Source organism: Cydia fagiglandana, chromosome 23, assembly GCF_963556715.1.
Source record: "Cydia fagiglandana chromosome 23, ilCydFagi1.1, whole genome shotgun sequence".
Lineage (NCBI taxonomy): Eukaryota > Metazoa > Arthropoda > Insecta > Lepidoptera > Tortricidae > Cydia > Cydia fagiglandana.
Window position 1 is genome coordinate 9,914,086 of NC_085954.1, and position 22,846 is coordinate 9,936,931.

The 22,846-nt window shown below is 39.9% G+C and overlaps 1 protein-coding gene across 1 annotated transcript in view; it reads right to left on the minus strand.

Moving 5' to 3' along the window:
* The window catches only part of LOC134675767 (tyrosine-protein kinase receptor), a 44,447-nt gene that overhangs the window by 6,259 nt on the left and 15,342 nt on the right, over nt 1-22,846 (minus strand). Inside the window, exons 5-27 of the mRNA XM_063534075.1 lie at nt 22,361-22,442; nt 21,573-21,639; nt 20,815-21,124; nt 20,449-20,615; nt 17,767-17,954; nt 16,768-16,912; nt 16,210-16,357; nt 15,627-15,770; nt 14,696-14,855; nt 13,983-14,162; nt 13,491-13,636; nt 12,350-12,461; nt 11,260-11,361; nt 10,330-10,546; nt 9,819-10,031; nt 8,736-8,903; nt 8,086-8,280; nt 7,338-7,456; nt 6,334-6,440; nt 5,355-5,438; nt 2,763-2,827; nt 1,215-1,309; nt 123-252 (exon numbers count right to left, since the gene is read on the minus strand). Of these exons, the coding sequence (XP_063390145.1) occupies nt 123-252; nt 1,215-1,309; nt 2,763-2,827; nt 5,355-5,438; nt 6,334-6,440; nt 7,338-7,456; nt 8,086-8,280; nt 8,736-8,903; nt 9,819-10,031; nt 10,330-10,546; nt 11,260-11,361; nt 12,350-12,461; nt 13,491-13,636; nt 13,983-14,162; nt 14,696-14,855; nt 15,627-15,770; nt 16,210-16,357; nt 16,768-16,912; nt 17,767-17,954; nt 20,449-20,615; nt 20,815-21,124; nt 21,573-21,639; nt 22,361-22,442 (3,344 nt within the window). The remainder of the gene's footprint in view (nt 1-122; nt 253-1,214; nt 1,310-2,762; nt 2,828-5,354; nt 5,439-6,333; nt 6,441-7,337; nt 7,457-8,085; nt 8,281-8,735; nt 8,904-9,818; nt 10,032-10,329; nt 10,547-11,259; nt 11,362-12,349; nt 12,462-13,490; nt 13,637-13,982; nt 14,163-14,695; nt 14,856-15,626; nt 15,771-16,209; nt 16,358-16,767; nt 16,913-17,766; nt 17,955-20,448; nt 20,616-20,814; nt 21,125-21,572; nt 21,640-22,360; nt 22,443-22,846) is intronic.

Below are 22,846 nucleotides of genomic sequence, written 5' to 3' on the forward strand. Positions count from 1 at the left end.
TAAATGCATAGAAAACATCCATGACTCAGGAAGAAATTACTGGGATTCGAACCCAGGACCATCGGCTTCACAGGCAGGGTCACTACCCACTAGGCTGGGTTAGGCCTTATGACTTAGACTACCTGTCAGTAGAGTTAGACGGCAGAAACTTTGTGGTGGTGTTGGTCTCGGCGGCGGGAGTAGCAGCCTCGCGCCTTGCGCCGCCGCTGTCGCGCCGCGACGCCATTGGAATGTTGCCATATCCTTGTGATGCTGTCGAAAGGACGAGTGTTAGTCGTTTTCGAGTAAATATTGTTTTTTTTTTACTTATTATAAGTCCCAGAGTTTTTGCAGTTTTGAATTTGGAATCTTTCTTTTATCCAAAGTGTGAAGTGGGGATACGTTTAAGGGGTTTTTGACGAAATCTGAGGTGGATGAGCTATCTGTATCTGTATGATGACGAAGCGTGCGCTGTGGATCTGGAGCTACCTATGCTAGTATTCTTATGTTGTTTCTTTTGGGTCAATAAATTGCTTTCTTTGAGGGCTATATTTCGATATCGTGTTAAGATGAGATTTTCTATGGGGCAGGTCGTTCAAGTCGGCCAACCCTCCATACAGAGGCAAAACTTTGCGTAAAATATTTTTTGTTCTACTTTTTTAATCTGAACACGATACCGAATATGCCTTTAAACGGACCTCCGCTATTTTTGTTACACCTTGTATATGTAAATATCATGTCTTGGCGCAGTCGGTAGGATCGAATTTATAGCCCGAGTATTTATAGCTCTGTCGCACTTGTAAATTCGTACAAAAGTGTGACAGGGAGGCAACACGTCAAAAGTAGTTCATGGTAGGCCCCCCGATGTCCTTTTAAAAGGACAAAATCAAATTGAATTTTGAACTAGAGTGGAACAAACAAGGTTGAATATTCACATGTCAAACTGCACTTACATAAAATTTTAATATCTTTATTATAGTCAGACGACGGAGCCACGCTGTCACGTCGTCGCTCAAATCTAATGTTTAATTTGTATTTTATTTCATGTATTGTTTCATTGTATTGTATTTTATTTTGTAGTTTCACAGTGTTACTTATTTGACTAATAAATAAATAACCATCAACTTTCTCACGTTATCCCGGCATTTTGGTGGGCTCATGGGGCCTGCTTGGCAACTAATCCCGAGAATTGGCGTAGGCACTAGTTTTTACGAAAGCTGTTATATAGTTCTTACCTTTCAGAAGAGGTGGATATTGTGAATCCTCGATTCCTGGATGGTCCGGCGTCGCCGTTGGCGATTTGCTATGAGGCAGCAGCTGATCCGTTGAGCTATAATGTATATACACGTTATTTCACCGCTTATTTTGCCACGTTTCCATTGATACATTAAAAAAATCATTTCGAAGATAATCATTGTTATTTCGATGATAACACTCTTTCATTTATTGAAAATGAATTTCATTTTCCAGATAATACTTGTACTTAAATATTTATTTCATACTTTTCCATTACCAGAATGATTTATATAATTTCCGAGATAGTGACATTTATTTCACAAAATAGGTTTTTTGAAAAATCATTATCATTTTCCAGATAATTATTATTTCAGTAACCATTAGAGGTAAACCTTTAGAGCAACGTGCTTTGCAAAATCTAAGTATTTAAATAGAAAATAAGCATTGGATCGTAAAATATTGCAATTAAATTAGGTTAAGTACTTTAAAGTATTTTATTATTCTTTTATAGAGGAAATAATATTGGTTAGGAGTAAAATCTTTGGGGTAAAATTGACTAACACTAATCATGCTCCAGCCATAGTCTCTTGGCTGGTTCAGAAACTTTTCTTTTTATGTAAATGATTGTCTAAATATTTTAAAATGAAAAATCATTTATGGAATTTACTTGTGATGTTTTATCAATTATTATTTTCATTTCGAACGAACACAAATTTGTCAGTATAATTATATTATTAATATCTAAAATATTTAGGCAACCAAACACATATGCCTATTATTTTATCACTAAACAACATTGAATTATAAATATGTATCACAGAAACATTAAAAATAACAGAAATTGTTAGTAAACGTTTGATTAAAAGGCTGACAGACATTTACAAATTATACGCTTTCTTTTCATTATTTGCATAGGCACTTACATTTTAATTAAAATTACTTGAATATTCTAGCCGGATAAACGGCTATACGATGGTATTGAATAATATAATAATTAATATCGTTAATTTGTATTTGTATTACACTTCTTGTATTTTATGTATGTACACCGAGCAGCAAAATTGCATTTTATGAACAAATTCATTCATAATGTGTCCATGCTATTTTGCAGCCTCTGAGTTAAAAATAATTTTACGTTTAGAAGTATTTTGCGTCTTGCGCTTTGGAACTTTCGTTACGCTTAGGATTCCACATTTGGACATCTTAAATTAAAAGCTGAGATACACTTCCGGCTGACTCTCATAACAACTTAATTTGTTACTTCACAAAAAATATAAAAATATGTATTAGAATAATAAATATAATAATGTAAGAAAAACAAATAACATAAGAAAATACTTATAGGATATAACCTTTGTACCTCTAGCCGTAAAACGTACCAGATATATATCATTAGACGTCTTGCCAAAATCGGTGATTTTTTTTTCTTTTATTTAAAGATTTGTAGTAGTCATATTGCTTGATAAAATAATAAACACAGAGAATATAATTAGGTGTCAGTTAATTCGTATATGTTTGTCAGCCATTGTCGGAGTCGGCGGGGTTACCTAGAGGTCGGCGGCGGGTCGGCGCGCGGCGTGGGCTCGAGGTAGTCGCACGAGGGCGGCGCGCGCTGCGAAACCACCCGCGTCAGTGTCGGCCCGGGGAGACATCCCCCACCCCCTCACTCTTGGTCTTTGGACCTTACCATCACCTACGCCCCAGGCCATGGTCTTCGATCTTACCTACACCTGCATCCGCAGGCGTTGCGAAGTGAGTCGTCAAACCTAATCTATCCTTCGTATTTAGTAATTACTATTCCTCTCTACCTGATCTAAAAGGTAATCACAGGCCACAGGCATTCTTGGAGCCTTAAACAGGCTTACAAACAGACCCAAATCTAACCTATCCCACATAGCTACTTTAGTTACCCGACCTCAGTTGCTCGCGGGATACATTCATTCGAGAAACCTTAAAGGAGCAATCCCGCAGTTATCATCATATCAGCTAGAGGACGTCCACTGCTGGACATAGGCCTAATCCAGCAGTGTTGATTATGAAATACCTTTTTTTTTCTCCAAGAATGTGAAGAAGTTTTTGTTTTGACACAGTATTTTTTTTGCCTAGTGGAAGATCAGGCTAAAAATCTGCTTCCTACCATTTCCAATCAATCTAATTTCATAAACGTAGGTGCCCCTCAGAAGACAAATGTAATTTTGAACAAAGACCATGGATATAATTTTAACAATTAATTCTGCATCAAGTCTCCCCGGGCCTCTCACACAATCTACTCGTGCAGAATCACTGGCTCTTGCAAAACTATTCTCATTTCAATTGTATTTGCCAAATATTAGTAATTATAAAAAAAAATTAATTACTTAAATAATCATTTTCCGATTATGATATGCATCCCACACGGGCTGAAATAATTAGAAATTGAATACCGAAATTTCTATGGTCACAGAATATAGTGTAGGTGCCATGCAGGTTCCGGTGCTTTTAATTTCTGATGATTTCAGCCCGTGTGGGCTGCGCCTTGATGTATTGTTTTTTTACCCAAAGGCACGCAATTTTGCAAAATCCAGCGTAAAGGGAAATAGGTAAATAAGACAAGAAATAGGTAGATTCCCGCTATAGCTACTAGGCAAGTAAAACACTTATTGAAGTATCGTATCAAGAGAGATTCCTTGAAATGTCCGCCGAAGCATGATTCGAGATGAAAATGATTTAGTCATGTTAAAAACAAGAAAATGACATGCATGAATGATACTTACATTCCAATGAATCTCCGTCTAACTACGAGGGTCTATTTTCTAAATTCCATTCAGGATAGGGAAATAAAACAAAAAATGAGCTATAAATGCCATAATGGTGCATGCCAAGCACGGCTCTTCACGGATCTAACATCGATACTTAACAGATTAAATAATAAGGGCCCAGTTACTTGCTTCTAGTAGCCAGAGCGAAAACGTTTGGAAAAAACAAAGTCACAAATTAGTCTTTTTTTAGAAATCGCTTTTTATTTAGGGGGGTAAACTCAAATTTTAGTCTGTCTTTACATGCATAGTAAAATTTTTTATTTCGATTTAAATTAGAAATGTAGGTAATTATTTCCTTAATCTTTTCCTTATGAATGTAAAGACAGTACAAGGGGGCGAATTAAAAGAATTTTCTCAAAATTATTGGATTATTTTGTCATTATTAATATGAGGCATTGTTGGTGAAAAATTATACACGAAATGATTCACACTTTCATTTCTTGTGATAAAAATGAAAGTGCGTAGCGGTTTAAATTAGACATAGAAGACATAGACATAGAAAAACTTTTTGCATTTTGGACTCTTTGTATGATGAATTATGGTTAATATGTTTTACTAAATATGTATAGTGTACTTATAGAATTTTCAAAATCTTATTAATAATAGGCAAGACTTGGGTATATTATCCGCACCTGTATTATTTAATTTGTGATCAAAACTAACTTATAGCTTAGAAGTCAGTTTTGTGTTGTGACAACACGTTTTGTGTCATGTCATCACTTTTGTAACATAAGGCACTGGTCCCACCGCGAGCTAGTAAGCTATGAGCTATCGGCTATAAACACGAACAAAAGATAAGCACTCCCGTGTAAATAAAAGAGACACGGCGATATTTATAGTTACTCGCCCAGCGGTGAGCTATAAATATCGCCGTGTCTCTTTTATTTACACGGGAGTGCTTATCTTTTGTTCGTGTTTATAGCCGATAGCTCATAGCTTACTAGCTCGCGGTGGGACCAGTGCCTAAACGGGTTCCAATTTGAACCTCTAAAGAGTCCACAGACAAAACATCCTCCAGACTGAGCATAGTCGCGCCACCCTCTATGCCACGCATACGGTAGTTTTACTCCATGTTCGAGTCGAAAGTGTCTAGAGGATTCCTAGTCTACGAAAGAGTCTAAAGCAACGATATTATTTTATCAATGTTCAAAGTGCTTGCTTGCATTCATTATATAGAAATGTACCTAACTATTATGCGCATACCCGTCACATAAAATATACAGACGTATACAATTTTCACAAAAAAAACAAGTTCGCTATAATTTTTATTTTTTTTTAATATTTTTCAGCCAACAATGCCTCATTTACCTAGTGTTGTATGACATAAATTTTGCTACATACCTGCGGGCCATTGTTGAGTTGAACCTCGGTCGGGGGTAACAGGGACCGCACCACGGGGAGCGGCGCGCTCACGATTTCTGGGTCCTGGTGCATAAGAAACAGTTTCACTTTAACTTCATAGGGGCCATGTTCACTTAAAAGTGTGCCATTTACTTTTTTTTCGAAAATCCATCAACTTTTGGGTTGTTTCTACTCAGAATCACGAGAACTATCGATTTAAAAAGAAAAAAATGTGTCACAAAATAAATATCAGTTTTGTGACGATCTATACATAGGTATATTTTGTATTGACCGTCACAAAACTGACACCTAAAATTTTTATGAAAATTTTTTTCTTTGTCTCATTCAATTCTACTCGTGATTCTGAGTCTAAATAACCCAAAAGATGATGGATTTTCGAAAACAAATAGATGGTAGGCCATTTTTGATGAAAACCCCCATGCGTTTGTATCTTCACGACATAAAAAAGTCAAATACGGCTCTTATTGAACCAAAGGTCTCCTTTCTTCTTCTTCGTATCGTTTTCAACTAAATCAAAGATGTAGACCATAGCAAGCTTTTCTAAATCGCTTCAGCGGTTATTGATTCCCCATACAAACGTCCAATCCAATAGTGTTATGGGGATGGGGTGGAAGGTTGAGGTTATCTGCCCAGGGCTGTAACCGCGAAAAGTGATTTATTTGCCGTTTTTGACGTGATCATGTCTTATAAATCGATGAACGCCGATAGCATGCACGAAAAAGTGTCACTTGTGGACAAATTTCCATGGTAACGTTGTGGACAGATCTCCATGGTAACGTCGTGGACAGCTCTCCATGGTAACGTTACGGCCACGTTTTCTTATGACTTTAACACGCAAATTTATCATCCGTAAACCGACTGTACAGACAACAATATTTTTTATTAATGGGACGGAACCCTTCGTACGCGAGTCCGTCTTTTTTTAACAGAGGATAACAATATTGATTTGGCAACAAACCTTTAAGAAGCACTCGAGTTGGACGAGCATGTTGGCGAACGAGGGCCGCTCCGTGGGCGTGGGGTTCCAACAGTCGCACATCAGCCGGTAGATCTCTTGAGGACAACCTGCAGTGGAATCAATAAATAAATAATATAGGACAGCGGTTCTCAAACTTTTTTGGTGACGGAACCCTTTCGGCAAGCGAAATATTTGACGGAACCCCAAATTAAAAATTTTCGTTCATCACTGTGGACCAGATATACCTATAGAAGAGCTGTTTTTTTTTTATTATTACAAGTATATTTTCGCGGAACCCCAACAGAGGCTTTGCGGAACCCTAGGGTTCCGCGGAACGCACTTTGAGAATGGCTGATATAGGACATTCTTACACAGATTTACCAAGTCCCACAGTAAGCTCAAGAAGGCTTGTGTTGTGGGTACGCAGACAATGCATGTATATAATACTTAAATACATAGAAAACAACCATGACTCAGGAACAAATTTCTGTGTCGTCAGACAAATAAATGCCCTTACTGGAATTTGAACCCAAGACAGCTTCACAGGCAGGGTCACTAGGTACCCACTAGGCCAGACCGGTCGGTCGGTGTGGGATGAATTAGTTTTGGTACCAAAAGCAAAGAGAATTTTAAATAGAGGCGGATTGTCAAAGTAGTTTATATGTCACTGTAAATTTACTGCCACACCTTTCGACAGAAGATTAAAATTGTTAGAACGCCATTTGACTTTACTCCTTATTCTTTCACTGGTATGTGACATTTGTCAAATAGCAATTAAATTAGCGCCATCTACTCGACACTAGGTAAAAGGTTAGTGCAAGCTTTTCGAGCGATGGCGCCATAACCTTTGGAGTAGGTGGTGTTAATTTAAATACAAAATATCAGTGAAAGAATCCGGCCGGCGGAGAAATAGTTCAGGGATAGGGTCCCTCTTTATTATTAAGAGTTCCCGGACGCAGTGCCCTACAGCACAAACAAATAGTGCAGCAATACAAAATACTGACCGTAGGGCTTCTCGAGCCGGCCGCCGCTTGAGACCATCTCCATGACCTCTCTGTTAGCGCAGCCCGTATACGGCATCACGCCTAACGAGAACACCTCCCAAAGAAGTACTCCGAAGGACCTGGGAACACATGTATCACCGTTTTATGATCATACATAATTATTGAGAAATCTTAATATGGAATAGCAAGAAGAGATTTATGGTCAAGGAACTGTCAGTTTTTGCAGACAAAATTATCGGAATAGAAAATTCTGTATGTGTCTGTAACGCGTTTCTGTTCCCCAGGAAGATAGAAGAATTAATCATTTTTTGGCATCAACAACTGCCGAAGAATACGTAGAAACTAGAAACGCTTTCTTATTGATTTCAAGAAAGTGAAAATGACATATGGAACAGAAACGTGGCAGCTTACTGTGTGCCTCATAAGAAAGCTCAAAGTCACCCTAAGGGCAATGGAGAGGGCTATGCTGGGAGTCTATCGCGTCAGAAATGAGGCCATCCGAAGCAGAACCGAAGTGGCAGTGGGTGGGGCACATTGCACGTAGAACTGATGGCCATTGGGGTGGAAAGGTTCTCGAGTGGCGACCATGTAACGCCCCCTCACAAGGTGGACTGATGACCTGGTAAAGGTCGCAGGAGTCGTAGCGCAAGACCGGTCATTATGGCACCCTTTGGGGGAGGCCTATGTCCAGCAGACATCCTCTAGCTGATATGATGATGATGATGAAGGCATAGGTACTCATACTCACCAGACATCGGTCTTGATAGTGAACACCCCGTCTATATACGCCTCGGGCGGCATCCATTTGATAGGCAGCATGGCCTTCCCACCCTTCTTGTAGTAGTCCGCGCGGTATATGTCTCGCGCCATGCCGAAGTCTGCGATCTTGACGACGCGCCCCGGCCCGCGGGAGGACAGCAGGCAGTTTCGTGCTGCGATGTCCCTGTTATATTAACATTTTGATAAAGTGTCTGATTTTGGCACAGTCCATTGGAATAATTGGGGTCAGAAGGTTAATATTAGACGAGGGAAATAAGGTGTATTCGAGTAATTTCTTTTATCGAATATTTAATTCCGAAAACCTCATGAAAATCACCCAAATTCCATCATAATAAGAGTCCCTTGTCAGAATGATTCGACGGTTTTCTAATCTGCACAGTCTTATAATCTGGAACTACGTCTTAGAAAGAATCTCTTAACCAACGTTAACCCGTCTGTCAACCTCCTTCTCCCCCAGTAACCCATAGTAGGTTAGGTGCTACTTACTACACTTGTGAATGCAAAATCATTTTTATAAAGTCCGACCTCATTTCCCACACCATCTAATTTCCATCACGGATTCAACAATATTTAATCATCTATCTCCACTTCATCAATTTGTTCACAAACATCACTAACCTGTGTATAAATCGATTAGACTCCAGATACTTGCAGCCCTTACACACATCTATTGAACACAGGAGTAGATCCTTCATAGTGAGCACACTCGCCCGCTCAGGCCTCGGCCGGGACTCGCGGAGGAAATTCTTGAGGTCTCCTCCTGCGAGCAGCTCGAGGACTATGAATCTGTGGGAAAAAGAAATGTATGACATATTACCTAAACCTATAGTTCGTTTTTTTTAGCATTAGAAATAAGGTAAACAATCTTGATGTGTCTTTTAATTGAAAAACACATTTTAAAAATAAGTTACGGCAAATATGTAACAATTATGAATCTAATACGATCATTTATACTCTTCTGCTTTCATAATTAATAGTTTTTGATTTATAAAAAGCGTTCTTCAATTAAAAGACTTGTCAAGATCGCTTACCTTCTTGCAAGTACTTTCTAATGCTAAAAAAACGAAGATTAAACATTAAAAAAAGAATCATGGAGTGGCGTGGGAAGACTTCACTCAGAAGAACTCATTCTGTGAAGAGTTGTCGTGAAGACTCATCGTTCTGTAGAGTCATCGCTAATATTTAGGGTCCAGTTGAAAAAATCGTTTTGGTAATCCAGCAGCGGTACACTAAGTAAGCTAACAATAAAATAGAAATTGGAAAAGTCATGGCCCCCGATATCCAATATATTTGGCAAAGATATCCATCCTCCAATTTAGAGCTACTTTCCCAAAGCCGCTCTATATTTGATGATCCTCCCAATTTGAGAGCAAAAATTTTACCTGGGACGAAGTATCTAACTAAGCACACCCAATATAACACTAATAACTGCCAAAGTGAAATGAGATAAGGCTAGGCAGAGAGAGAGAATTGTTATAAATTAAATCTCACCTGGGATGACTGTCGAAACAGACTCCAATGAGATGCACAATGTTAGCGTGTCTGAACTCGGCCATGATGGCCGCCTCCATGAGGAAGTCGCTTTCCGCCTGTCCCGTGGATAATTCTGGGAGGGTCTTCACGGCTACTGGGAGCTCTTGGTTGTTGGCCGTAGACAAAGATCTAGGAAGTTTCTTTTAAAGCATGACAATAGAACCTCACCTGGGATGGCTATCAAAGCACACTCCAATGAGATGCACAATATTAGCGTGTCTGAACTTGGCCATGATGGCTGCCTCCATGAGGAAGTCGCTTTCCGCCTGTCCCGTGGATAATTCTGGGAGGGTTTTTACTGCTACTGGGAGCTCTTGGTTGTTGGCCCCATGGCGGTAGAGGCCCTGGTAGACTTCACCGAAGGCGCCTTGTCCAAGGGCTCTGGAAATATGGATTAGATTTGGGATTTAATCGACAGTTTAATTCATAGATGTAGATTTTTTTTTATGTTTCTCTCGGTAGCAAAGTTTATTTAACTACTCGTCTCAATATTGATAGTTGATACCCGAGCAAGCGAAAGATTGCGAAAACGTAATCTTGAGCGTTGTGAAGGTCTCAAGGCACGAGGGTTAAAAAACTTTGTTCCTTGTAAAACAAATAACTATTGCCGCTTAGACAACGATTGTGCTATAACGCCTATAACTATAACCAACTTCGGGAATATTAATTAAATACTCACTTAACCAACTTCAAGGCTTCTCTCGAAACTTGCGGTAGTCCCCTAACATCGATACCCTGAGGTAAAATGTTCTCGCTCCCATAGTGAGGGTTGAAGGCCATGCTTAGAGGATTCTCAGTGCCTCCAGGTGCGTTCCTCAGACGGTGCAACTGGACCTCTTGTTCGAGGAGGTGCTTTTGACGGAGTTCCGACTCTTTCCGACGCTGGTAAATGTTGTCTGTGGGAGAGAGATGAAACGAACTATTAAGGTTAAATGTCAGTAGATTTTAGGATAAAGATTTTAGAATAAACTGATTTCTTTTTCGCCATTATTTCTTAAAATACTGATTCTTTATTTGTAAGAACGGGCCATTTCTAATGGTATTTTTCTGGACTCGGTGACAGATGGACTGACAAAGGGAGCGTTTAGAACTGTAGACGGCAGCATAGAAGCCTATTCATTGAGCGAAGCATTATGTCAAGTTTCTATTTTAGATTTCAGCCACTAGATGGCTGACCATACTATACGAAATAGAGCCATCGTGAAGTGTAAAGGGTAGCACCTGCTTAGAAGCGTGAATTGTTTTCACTTTCAATTCAAGTCACGAGATGGTAGATAGTCGAATCTCCAACACGTACGGTCCCTTTAAAGTTCAGTTTTGGCATAATTGTTAAATACACACTATGTCAATGTAGGTCACAGACAATCCTCCAGACTGAGCATAGTAGCGCTACCCCCTCGGCCACAAATATACGGTTGATTTTCTCCATTTTCGAGTCAGTGTCTTTGTGTGACTCCCAAGTGTCTTTGAACGGACCAATCACGGCACGGGACTCGCTCACCTCGTCTCCCGCACCCCAGTATTTTTGGCAGCATCGGTTTCATGAAATAATTGCTCTAAGCTCCGTATAGAGGATTCCTAGTCTATGATGTAGGTATATGTTACTTACACATGTACAGACACCCAATGACGAATATCAGCGCGAAGATGAAACAGAAAACCCCGAGCACCCAGACCAGCATGTTGGACATGTTCGTCCAAGATTCTTCCACTGCAACAGAAAAATACATTTTATTCATTCAATAAAAAATAATTCAATTATCTGCCTGTGAAGCCGATGGTCCTGGGTTCGAATCCCAGTAAGGGCATTTATTTGTGTGATCACACAGATATTTGTTCCTGAGTCATGGTTGTTTTCTATGTATTTAAGCACAAATTTATATATTATATATATCGTTGTCTGAGTACCCACAATACAAGCCTTCTTGAGCTTACTGTGGGACTTAGTCAATCTGTGTAAGAATGTCCTATAATATTTATTTATTTTAATTATTTAATCTATGACAAATAGCACTTGAAAACATGGTTGCGTATTTTATCTGACTATACCATAACTTATATATATCCTCGTGCCGCCCACCATACAAAATTAGAGCCAAGGAAGTTAGAATCGTGTTGTATTATCAATTAGGTTGAATTTCATTTGGTCGAAAAATTTTCGAGACAAATGAAATGCTACCTACTTTGTTTTTAATTAAGGTTGACATTCCAACGAAACTAAGTGTACATCCTAATGTACATTGGGCGGCACGAGGATATACTATTCTATCAAGAATTTCGCAGGCTTTATGAGGAAATGCAGGGTGGCTAAAAATAACTACATTCCCGTTGCCAGGGAGGTTTTGGGAGAGCAACTTTTACTATCAAATCAAATCAAATCAAATATCATTTACTATCAGGCAACTAAGACCCATAGATACATACCTTACAAACTAACATACATACAATAGTAAAATCTTACAAGCTAAAAAAATATTTCGGCGACACGGCGACTATGGAACCAACCCCGAAATCGGGAAAAAAATTGGGTGTTTCATACTTTTTGGCTGGTCCATTTTCTACGGGAGGGTAAATTTTTTTTTGCGAAAAGTTGCTCACTATAATCCCAAAACCTCCCTGGCAACGGTAATGTAGTTATTTTGTAGCTAAGCCACCCTGTATAACCATCGACAGTACTAGAATATGAAGGGTACACGTACGTATACACTTGGTGGGGTCGTTGGCATCTGTAGTCCAGGTGGAGGGGCAGTAACAGCGAACTTCGCTCCGGTGCTCGTTTAATGCCACACAGCGGTACGCGCAGCCGCAGTCCTGGGGAACATACATACGTTAGGGTGATATATCTGTCCAATATCTTGGTCCAATGTCATTGCATCTCACTCCCTCATTAAGCTAAATGTGAGGACACTAGTGAGACAAAATACGCATTGGACAAAGAAATTGAACAGGTGGTATCACCCTTAAAGGAATATCCTAATAATATCTTTATTAGATTGACTTTTCTGACAGTAGCTGGCTAAATCTCTTCACGTCGTTTGTAAACAAGCCATTATGGTCCGCTTTAAGAATCTGCATGTACACACACTTTTAGGGTTCCGTACCCAAAGGGTAAAACGGGACCCTATTACTAAGACTTCGCTGTCCGTCCGTCTGTCACCAGGCTGTATCTCACGAACCGTGATAACTAGACAGTTGAAATTTTCACAGATGATGTATGTCTGTTGCCGCTATAACAACAAATACTAAAAACAGAATAAAATAAAGATTTAAATGGGGCTCCCATACAACAAACGTGCTTTTTGACCAAAGTTAAGCAACGTCGGGCGTGGTCAGTACTTGGATGGGTGACCGTTTTTTTTGCATTATGGTACGGAACCCTTCGTGCGCGAGTCCGACTCGCACTTGCCCGGTTTTTTTATTTGAAGTACTCCACACTGTAGTCACTGAACAAACCCTCGGCAGGAGCTCTTTTCCCAGCCGGAGAATTCCCACGATAGAAATCTCTTAAACTGTCTACGTCGGTAACAAACTAGCCCGTTTTCTCCTGTTGAGACTGTAAACATCTTCTGTAGGAAATTCAGTCAACACCCGAAGCGTTCGCGGAAAGAAATTTTTCTGCAAACCAGTTCTCTATCATTTAGGTTTCAGATGAAAGATCATTTAGGTGAGAGAACCTTGTTTTTTTGGGCTTCTACTTCAAGGCTGTGCATCTAACAGAAGTCGGACTATATTCAGTCTTTTGAGCTGATGAAATATCCAGTTTATCATGTTGTTCGTCAGATAAAACTAAAACCGGATAAACCGGGAAGAAAGAAAACCATGTGCAGACTGCAGACTCACGTGTATCGCCGGTATAATCAACACCTCTCCAGGACTGCTCCTCTGCCCCACAGTAACTTCGCTGTAGTCTCTGATCGCTCGTGCCGTGTCCACATATGACCATCCTCCTTCGCTGTGATGCCCATGACCCTCGTTTGTATTGCCACCTGTAAATAAGTCGAGAATTAAAAGAGATTCTGCATGTTGCTGAAGACCCCTTCTGTAATCACCCCCGCCCTCCGAATCTCCCCCTCGAAATCCTCCATGAGCTTGCTCAACACACGCAAGGCCGCCGACAGGGCCAATGTTTAGCCCCTCCTTGTCTAACACTAGTAAATTCATCTATCCATCCTCCTCCTCCACCTCCCATTCAACATCCAACGCCACCCCTTCCGAATCCTCATAAGCTTATCCCACACAGACCAGGCCGCCGATAGCGCCATATTTTACGTCGTCGAACTAACACGAAGGTAAGACTCATCTACTATCCTTGTCTGACACTAGTAAACTTACCTATCCATCCTCCTCCCCCGCCGCCCCTCCTGCAACCACCCCCACCCCCTCCGAAGCCGCCATGAGCTTGCCCAACACACGCCAGGCCGCCGATAGCGCCATCTTTTAGTGCGCCTCCTCGAACTAACTCGAAGCCTGGTGTGATGGGTTTCGCGCCTGCTACCCATCCGCCACCAGCACCTGAGGACAGAAGTTAAACTTACTAAGGACATAGGAAACAGTGAGTGAGGTTTACACTGACGGATGTGGACGACTTCTCAGTAGATTCAGAAGTTCGTCATAGCTCGCAACACTTAGGTATAGCCGGCTGAATCCATTCATCGTAATAGGAAGTACCCAGCAATATACCACCAGCAATCACTTTTCTATCCTTCCTTTATCCAGGATAACCGGAATCCCAGTCGTTATGAACTGGAATATCTTTCTCCGTTTTTCCTATAGGTAAGCTTACCTTACTTGACACATCTTCTACGTCTGATATCTTAATACCACAGTCTCATTACATTACACATGGCTACATAATGTTAATATGTATTTAATAAAGTTTGGGAGACAAAATAGTAATTCACCAATCTAGCAGATTCCTAGAGTATTTTCGAGGAATCTGCTAGATTGGTGAATTACTATTTTTCAATGTTGAACAACACCAGGGCAGATTTCCCAAAGTTTTTCAAATTTCTCTTTTACTCATCTACCAGGATCTCAGTACTCACCAGGAGTTTGTCCAGGCTGACCGTACATGTAACCTGACTCGGGAGTAGCGTTGGTGGCAGGTCGAGCGTGCTGGGAGCCATCGTCGTGGAAGGTGCCTAGAGAGATGCCCCCGCCTCCGCCTGCCACTAGGAGAGGGAACTCTTGGCCTTCTTTGTCAATCTAGAAGGGAATGGTGAATGGTTAGCGAAAACATAAACCATAGGACGATATCTTTATTTTATTTTAATAGCTCTATCCTTTTCTTGTATTTGCCATTTGAATCGATAGACAATTTTCTACTTCTACACTGTCTCAATTTTTTTCCAGGTGCAAAAAAGGGTATCGTCTTGGGTCGTCCCATTCGTTTTTCGTCAAGTTCTTAAATTAGCCCTATTCTGCTTTCGTCACTCATTCTACATTGAAAGCCACCGACGATTGTGACGAATGGAGAATGAGTGACGAACGAATGGGACGACCCAAGACGATACCCAAAAAAGACGGGGTTCTGTGACAAATAAAGTACATATGGCTTTCCTTTTAGGAAAGCAACTGTCCTCTGCGGTAACAAGGTAACATTGACGCTAAATACCGTTGTTGATTACTGACCCAGAAATGTAAAGAAATTTTCACTGTCAGTACTTGAAACTTGGTGAAATAGGCTGACCTTCCAAGTCAAGAAAGGAGAGGGCTTCTCTGTAAAACTATAGGAAGTATAATAGTGATAGCAGGCGTGTCTCACTCCGCGATTTCGTTGCTTTGCTACAGGTAGCTAAAAGTACATCCGTTCGTCCCCAATTTTGGGGTTTGCCATCCGCGCGTGGCGCTGTCGCCACCTAGCGGCCAAGCGGCCATATCTGTGCTGATCCTAACAGACGCGTTTTGTTAGAGAGTGAGTCTTCTGTACTTAGTACTATTATTTATTATGTGGTGATAATAGTTAATATTACTCACAAGGAAGACATAGGTGGCGCCACCGCCGCCGCCGCCGCCATCTTGGACATGCGTGTTCCGGACCTCGTGCGTCTTGCTTGTGAAGATGATCGCAGAGTCGTTGGCACGCTTGTTGCATTCTTGAGTTTCTTGAGCCGATAGACCCTGTCGGAAAAATTTACAAATATTAATTTAAGCTACTTGAGAGAACCATTTCTAGACATACCTAGATGCATATCCATCGCGCGTAACTACTTCAATTAGAGCTAGCCTAAACATGGCTAGTGTCACTACGCTATTGAGTGCTTCGACTATTGCCTGAGAAACTCACTCAATAGTCGCATCGAAAGAAGTCAGCGCTGGAAGTCGCCAGCAATATGCTGAGATTAGGCCATTTCGTGACATTATTATTATTTTTAAATTGTCGTGTGTGTGTTTACAAATAAAAAAATATTCAATTCTATTCTAATTTATGGTCTTCGTCTACTTCTCAACATATATATCTTCTCCCCTTTGTAAAGCTCAATAAAAATTGCCAACACTCAATGGTCCATGTCCATACCCACCAAACTTCCATCGAAGATCGATTAAAATATGGACATACCTTCTTACAAGCGTTGAGTCCTTGCTGTCCCATTAACATGTGTATTTTCTCCCCTTTGTGTAGTTCGAAGAGAGCTCTTGCTGACGCTCCATGGGCTACGCCCACCCAACTGCCACCGAGACCCCCACTTGCACCTAATGCTATTATCCTGCGAAGAAACAATTGGCATAAGCGAGAGATGTTACGTATGACAGTAGGGACGATGACAGACAAGTCACTTGAAATTTAACTGTTAAATTTTAGTTGACATATCTTATCTTATTGTTTTCGGGGCCCTTGCGGATACATTTCGACCCATAGGGATCTTATGTGCAATTACCCCCTAGAGAAAAGATCCGTTAACTACTCAAGAGCTTTTCCCACCATATCGATATGTGTCGGATGATGTAGCTCATGGGTAGCGTTTTAAAGTCCTTTGGTTCCAGATATCCTGCTCCAAAGTCCTTCATTCTTTGTCTGGCGAGGCGAGGGCGTGACATTCACACATTAGGTGCTTTACTGGCTCTTTCTTTTTAGTTGAAATATGTAAATATGTACTGGCATCATTGAGTAACTTACGTGTACAGCCCCTCATGAGGCACCTGCCACACTTGTACGCCGTTGTTGACGGTGACAGACACGCCTGTTTGGTTATACGCCGCGTCGCACATCGTCTGGTTGGGCCCGAATCGGCCCGTGGCACCACATGTTGTGAATCGGTAGACTGAAACGAGAGGAAATTTTAGTACCCTGAAATGTACTCGTAAGTACCACCACACTCCGTGATTGTTGCGCCATTTAGGGTCCTAGCTACAGTCTGACGAAAAAAAGAAATTAAAAAGTGGCAATACTGTAGTGTTGTTCCGTTTTCTGATATAGATTAATTTGAAAGGAACGACACTACAGTATTGCCATTGCCACTTTTTAATTTCTACTCTTTTTTGTCAGACTATACATTGGTTGTTCAATACTTATAACGCTATGGAATTTCCAATTTCGAAAGAACCCTAAATGGCATAACAATCCCGTGTGGTGACTGTAGAATACAAAATGTTTTTCAAACCCTTAGCCATACTACTATGCAAGGTGAATATGATTTTTACTACGGTGCGAGTGCCTATCGATCTCAAATAGCAAAATCTGTCTCTTCTCTTATTAGCTTGAGAGATTAGATCCAAACAAACAAATAAGTAAATAACCTTCGAGCAACACCGGCTTCCGACACGTCGGAAGGGAGGAGATCAAGCGATATCTTACCTTACAAATCGTACTGGCATTTTTTGCGGGGGGAAATGTGCACACAGTCTCACTTCTCACTCAGTACATACAAAATTCAATCTGTAATTATGACACAAATACATGGGAAATGACACACGTCAAAGACAAATCTTGCACACCTCGATTTCTTTATTGTGTACGGATGAGCCACAACACGTACCGCACTAGTTGTGTGCATGCACAGTTGATCTTGTATCTCGGCAGAGGGGAAATAGTGCTAATGCAGACTCCCTTCCGTGTTGCTCGAAGAACAAACAAACAGGTCAGCTAAATAAAAGTTTGTAAATAGTAGACACTCACAAATTTTATCAGCAAAGGCATGATGGGGCGTAGTCTTCTCTTCGAACACGGGATCGTAATAATTGTAGTCTCCTAACTCGTCGGGGTCTATATTGAGCCCGAAACACTCGGGCGCCATAGAAAAATCATCGATGGCGGCGTCCGAGTAAATTCTCATTCCTCTCCGAGTTTTGAATTCGAGGTAGTATCTGCAATATAAAATTAAGACTAGTTTCCAGTCGAAACCGGATTTTTTCCCGAAACCGAATCTTCGGTCGGGTCGGGTTTCGGCGCGGCCATAAGTTTTACAGTTTTTTGTTTTTATGCCGTAACCAAAAATGCTCTCTTGCCGTTCATTTCCTGGTAGAGTAGGGATGACGATTTATGATGATCTGATGATGATGAGTTACTGTCTACTCAAAATCACTTTTCCAAATAGTATACACTGTATACAGCGTTAAAGTTACTTATAAACGTTATATGAGAAAGTAATAATAGTAATATTAGCGCATATTATGAGACATGTTTATGATGAATTATGTTACTCACTGATCAAAAGATACTTTTCATTGCAATAAAGTTCACTAAAGCATATAATGTAAAATTAATAACGTTATACAGTCATATAAGTAAGATGATTTTGTTTTTGACTCCTCGACCCATACAAATTAACTCAATGTTTATAAATAGCGACAACAAAATATGTTTTAATAAGTCCGATTGCAATATTTAAGCACGAATCATCAAACCCGAAATCGTTTTTAACCGACTTCCAAATCCCAATAGAGGAGGTTATCAATTCGGTTCTATGTTTTTTTTTATTATTTTTTTTATTTTTTATGTTTGTTACTCCATATCTCCGTCATTACTGGACCGATTTTGAAAATTCTTTTTTTGATTGTATGTATATGCATACAGATTGGTCCCGTTTTTGTCAAAATCCAGTTCTGATGATGGGATACATGAGGAATCGACGGAACTCCTCAAATCTTAAAGGCATACATATAGTGATTTTTGTGTTTTTATCAACAAATCAAGCAAATACATTCAAAAACGTGACATTTGATGAAGTGGAACTGCTGATGATGATCAGAACGGAACTCTTCAACGACGCATAGTTCACCTTTGGCGATTTGTCCTCTTCGTTATGTTTGTTAAGCAAGTTAAGTTTTTAAGCCACATTTTTGTCAAGCTTGAGTTCTGATGATGGGATCCATGAGGAATTGAGGGAACTCCTCAGATCTAAAAGGCATGCGTATAGAGATTTTTGTATTTACATCAGAAAATCAAGCATTTTCATTAAAAACTGTCGCATTTGATGAAGTGGAACTGCTGATGATGATCAGAACAGAACTCTTCAACGACGTATAGTTCACGTTTGGCGATTTTTCCTCTTCGTTATGTTTGTTAAGCATTAAGCAAGTTAAGTTTATAAGTCACATTTTTGTCAAGCTCGAGTTCTGATGATGGGACCCATAAGGAATCGAGGGAACTCCTCAAATTTTATAGGCATGCGTATAGAGATTTTTGTATTTTCATCAGAAAATCAAGCATTTTCATTAAAAACTGTCGCATTTGATGAAGTGGAACTGCTGATGATGATCAGAACGGAACTCTCCAACGACGAATAGTACACGTTTGGCGATTTGTCCTCTTCGTTATGTTTTTTAAGCAAGTTAAGTTTTTAAGCCACATTTTTGTCAAGCTCGAGTTCTGATGATGGGATCCATGAGGAATTGAGGGAACTCCTCAGATCTAAAAGGCATGCGTATAGAGATTTTTGTATTTACATCAGAAAATCAAGCATTTTCATTAAAAACTGTCGCATTTGATGAAGTGGAACTGCTGATGATGATCAGAACAGAACTCTTCAACGACGTATAGTTCACGTTTGGCGATTTTTCCTCTTCGTTATGTTTGTTAAGCAAGTTAAGTTTATAAGTCACATTTTTGTCAAGCTCGTGTTCTGATGATGGGACCCATAAGGAATCGAGGGAACTCTTCAAATATTAAAGGCATACGTATAGATTTTTTTGTATTTTCATCATAAAATCAAGCATTTAAATTAAAAACTGTCGCATTTGATGAAGCGGAACTGCTGATGATGACCAGAACAGAACTCTTTAACGACGTATAGTGACATGTTTGGTGATTACGAATTTCGATTTTGACTTGCCGTTAAGGCTCACTTGCACCATCCCACTAACCCGGGGTTAAGCGGTTAAACCGTTAACTCAGTGTTAAATTGTACTGGTAACCATGATAACTTCAGGTTTAACCGGTTAACCCCGGGTTAGTGAATGGTGTAAGTGGCCCTAAGTGGGTTAGGTTAGAACTGCGAGCCTTTGCAGAAATGAAATGCTACTCGAAAAGTGGGTTTGATTAGGTTCGAATTGCGATCCTCACAGAACCGAACTACTATCAGAGAAGTGGGTTAGGTTAGGCTAGAACTACGACCCTTACAGTAGCGAAATGCTAGTAGAAAAGTGGATGGTTTTACCTCCTTTTCTACATAGTGTACCATCTACAATAATTCACCGGCCCCGATAGAAGTCGGTTTTTTTTTCCTTAAAAATTATCTAACATCGAATCCATGTTTACCTACTTCAAAAACAGGCGTGCCACAAGGCACTATATTGCGACCACTACTTTAATTGCTAAACTAAACATTGCAAAGACGTATTTTACCATAAAATAACATACCGTCTAGTAATATTAGGCAGGAATATGATGGCTCGTAACCAGTTCTCGCCTTTGTCTCTGTGCGAGAACCAGACTTGATGAGAGATGTTACCGCGCGTGGACAGTTCTACGACGTTCACGCTCAGAGAGCCGGTGTTTCGGCCATTTTGTTGATAGTAGAAACGAATCTGTGGAAATATATTAAAATGACGTGCTTTTTGCTAAATATTGTGATCCAAATAGAAAATTCCTGACAAAGGTATTCATAAAAAACAACTACGCTAAATAAATACCTAACTATAGATGGACACAGCAAGAAAAGTTCAAGTGAAGATTTGAACTTTTTATATGAAATACATATATCAGGAGGTTAATAGAAGAACTCACCATACAACAATTATAATATCTCGACGACGGCCGCCCATGCAGCCTCGGAGGCGGATTAAACACTACCGTCTTCATCACCGCCGTCGAAGCGAAATCCGCCTTCTCCTGATTAGGCCCAGTCACGTTCATGTTCACAAATAAATAATACCCTACACAGTGGGTGAGGGTATAGTTCATGTGGGCCGGGAAGAGGGGAGGGATGACTTTGATTGCGGAGTGGGTCTCTGGAGGTCCGCAGGTGTGGTCGTGATTCGGGCCTGTCTTGTCAGTTGGCGTCGGGCCGCTGTGACGCACCCATTTTAGGATTGGTCTGTGGATAATGTTTTACGTTTTATACGATTGAACACACCTCGACACTAGTTTAAGTTTTATTTAAAAATGTGCAGTGTCACTGAGAGCTAGAAAATTTTTGTAATCCGTAATGAAAATTAATTTAGCGCTTAAAGATTTTTAAACAAATTCTAATGCAGGGACTTTATAGCTTTATTCAAAAACCATCAAAATTAAGTGTTTTTGTCACAGGATAAACAATAATACCAAGTGCAGTAGGTATATATTATATATTAACTTAGATATAGTCTCTTGAAAAGTAGTACTCTTTAGTTTAATACAGATAGTAAAGTCTGTTAGTGTTGTAAACTTTCAGAAATGTAATATAGCTAAGTACATGCTGAAATTGTGTGTTATTTTGCAAAAATATTTTCATTGTATAATTAATATCGTTCAAATGGAATAGACCAGGGTTTGAGAATACTTACTGAGGTATATTTTCAAAACCGCAAAAGTCCAGCTCGAAGTCGCAGTACGATCCATACGGCATTTTATCTGTAACAATCACAAAAAATTTAATCAGCTATATTCTCAGATAGGTACTTAACCTCGTAAAACCCAAGCCAATTTTTGCAATTTTGAATTTGGAACTTTCTTTTATTTCTATAAGAGTTCAAAACTCGAATTTAATTTGTACTTGTACAGGTACGCGGGGACTTACGAAGATAAAATAGTACCTATACATTTTAAAACAGTCGTGTTATATGGTACAAAGGTTATAGGTTATAGGTACTGCCAGACATCGCACAACCTACACAGTTGAGGGACCTTGACATTTGAAACATTCTTCAAATGTTATCAAACTGCACAACGGGACCTAATCGCGTATTTAAGTTTTAAGGTTTGTGTGTCGACAGAGTGACATCCCTAGTGCGCAAAACGTTCAAACTGATAAACAAGACCAAGTGCGGGTAGTTCGAAAAACTCGCGCGGCTAGAAGATGTTGATGTCAACTTGAGCCAGTCTTCTCCGAGACCACGGGGACAACGTCGTCCTCGAAACGTCGGAGGTAAATCTTAAAACTTAAATACGCGATTAAGTCCCGTTGTGCAGTTTGATAATGTTTAATAATCGTGAAAGTTTAAATCAGTGTTCTTCGAATGTTGTAAAATTCTACAAAGCATTTTTAGAAATTCACCTTTGAAGGGTAAAACTGGAGTTAGTGAATATTTAGATTTTTGCGAGATACATATTTATGAACAACTGGGATACTTACCGCAGTTTTGGTTTTCATCGCTGCCGCTGTCACAATCTTTCACCAGATCACACACCTGCTGCAGCTTGATGCACGATTCCTTCTGCAAAGATAAAACAATCATTGAAAAATATAACTTTAATGAATACTTACTCATATTTATGGTAATAAGGGCCTGAGACATTCAAATATATAGTCGAAAGGGCCTCTACGCTTCAGTTCCGTGTGAAATGCAAATGTACGAGTACCAATGGAAAAAAGAAGGACAGCATACCATGGTTGATTTAAGTAGCCGGCACGAATGGATGAACAGATCCTAAGTAGCAAACCTCGTAACTTCATTTCAAGGAAATTAGTAATTGCTACCTTGGACAACAATACTTATAGTCGCAAACCTCTTAGGCCGATGAGATATTTTCATTATCACATAGATAATTTCATTCACTCATTCATTCCATTCGTGCCAGCTCTTGTGAAAACATACAAGTGCCAGTTATAAATAGGCGG